We start from the raw sequence: 1,939 nt of genomic DNA on the forward strand, positions 1-1,939 counted from the left end.
GTATATATATATATAAGTTTCTATTTTAGTTTATTTTATGTCTATGAATTATTACTTATTAGAGGGATGGATAATACATTTTTAAAATCAAAATAACTAAATAAATTTTAAAGAATTGGGCTTTTGGACATGGAGCAAGTTAAAACTTTTCAAAATTTGTTGGGGTATTTTCCTAGTTTCAAAACTCGGAGACACTTTTTACAAAATTAAGAGAAAATAAGAATTTTCGAAATTAATTTAAAATTTTCCTGAAGCTAGTTAGGATCTGTGCCGCAACTGATCTTATTCTGGATCCGGCGATACCTGGCCTGACACGTATTTGTGCACCCACTTCATTTTCTTTTTCCCCTTTGTCAGCTTAGTTCATAAATAAATTAAAGACCTCCTATTGCTGCTTGAGACAAATTCTATAGTGATTAATCTCTCCAATCTTGAACAATAATTGTCAAAGATTTGAAGGAAACTACGGTTAGTCGGTCGAGTTTTAATCCAGTACTGAGCTAAATTGTTTTGAATTTCTATAATTTTTTGTCAAATGTGCATTTATAGTAATCTACAATTAAGACTTAATTAAATTATATTTTTATCAGGTAAATGTTCATCACAATATTATAATTTAAAAAAAAACTCAACATAAAGACTAGTTTAACACTAAATCAAACTAATTCTTAAAAATTAAAACCATAACATTAATTAAAAAAACAAAAAAAAAAACCCGGGATAAACTATATTCATTAACCATACAAAAACCATAATATTACATTCACAAATTAAAGATACACATGAACCACACACTTTTGCGAAACCAATGTTACATAAGATCATTTTAAAGCCAAATAATAGTCAACAGTAGGATGATTAGAAATTATTAAAGTGCCAAAACAAGACCAGGCACAGAGTTATTGTCACAAAGCTTGCTCTGCCAGACACTCTGGCAACTGCTACTAACGGTGACAGGCGCCACCGGTGACGATAACAGCTGCGGGTCACCGAAACGGGTGACCGTAACAGAAGTGTTGAAATACTCCCTAACCTGAGTAATTATCCCGTCAGTGACCGTCCACGCATGCACCCATGAAACGGAGTGTTCTTTGCTGTGACCCTCAACAATGACCGTTGGTCCAAACGCAACTGTTGAGAGAGGAACAAAAGTGAAGCAACGTTTATCTTCTGATGATGATGATGATCCAGTAAGCATGTGCATCAAATGCTGATGGCCAGGAGGGCCATGGAACCACCACTCGAGGTCGGAGGTAAGCAAACGGTGAACCGTTTTAACGTCAAATGAGTTTAAGGCATCATATAGGGTTTTAACAACCCTAATGTTGTATTCGTCTTCATTATCCACGCTAGCTTTAGAGTTTGCCAGTTCTGAAATACACATATAAAAAATGAAACTAAAATAAAGGGTGGTTAAATTTTATAAAGAGAGAAGAATGTGTGTGTTTTTAAAGGGAGAGGAAGGGAAACGAAAACGTTTTTGCGGGGCAAATGAAGTTGGGGTGAAGGGTTTATATAGATGAAGATTTTGGAATTTGGAAGGTTGGGTAGCCACTATCTTTCGACCAATATCCATACATCTTTCGACATCTAAACATATAATGTCACCTATTATTATTACCCATTTTATTATGATGTGAAAAGGAGAAAACAAATTGGTGGCTGATAAATATAAACATAATTGTAAAGAAGAAATTTTTAAAGAAAAATGTTGGTTTTGGGATTGAAATCTCCAATTATTTATAGCTAATAATGTACATACATTAGGAGATCATTGATAAATTAATTGAGCTAAAATAAAGAGATTCTTTTTTTTATTATTATTATAAAGGATGGTTAAAATTTAAATTGATTTTTTAGTCTTTTTCTTCTTTCCCTTAGATTCGAAACCAGGTGGCCAATCAAAGATAGTTTCTTCAAAATTACTAAGTTCTTAGGA

The 1,939-nt window shown here is 32.9% G+C and overlaps 1 protein-coding gene across 1 annotated transcript; it reads right to left on the bottom strand.

The window, feature by feature from the left end:
• Window positions 1–868: 868 nt before the first annotated feature.
• On the bottom strand, window positions 869–1,384 carry LOC112101488 (senescence associated gene 20-like). The gene has a single exon (XM_024192166.1). The coding sequence runs from the start codon at window positions 1,382–1,384 to the stop codon at window positions 869–871; it is 516 nt and encodes a 171-aa protein (XP_024047934.1).
• Window positions 1,385–1,939: the final 555 nt, after the last annotated feature.

Source organism: Citrus clementina, unplaced genomic scaffold (genome assembly GCF_000493195.1).
Source record: "Citrus clementina cultivar Clemenules unplaced genomic scaffold, Citrus_clementina_v1.0 scaffold_1562, whole genome shotgun sequence".
Classification (NCBI taxonomy): domain Eukaryota; kingdom Viridiplantae; phylum Streptophyta; class Magnoliopsida; order Sapindales; family Rutaceae; genus Citrus; species Citrus x clementina.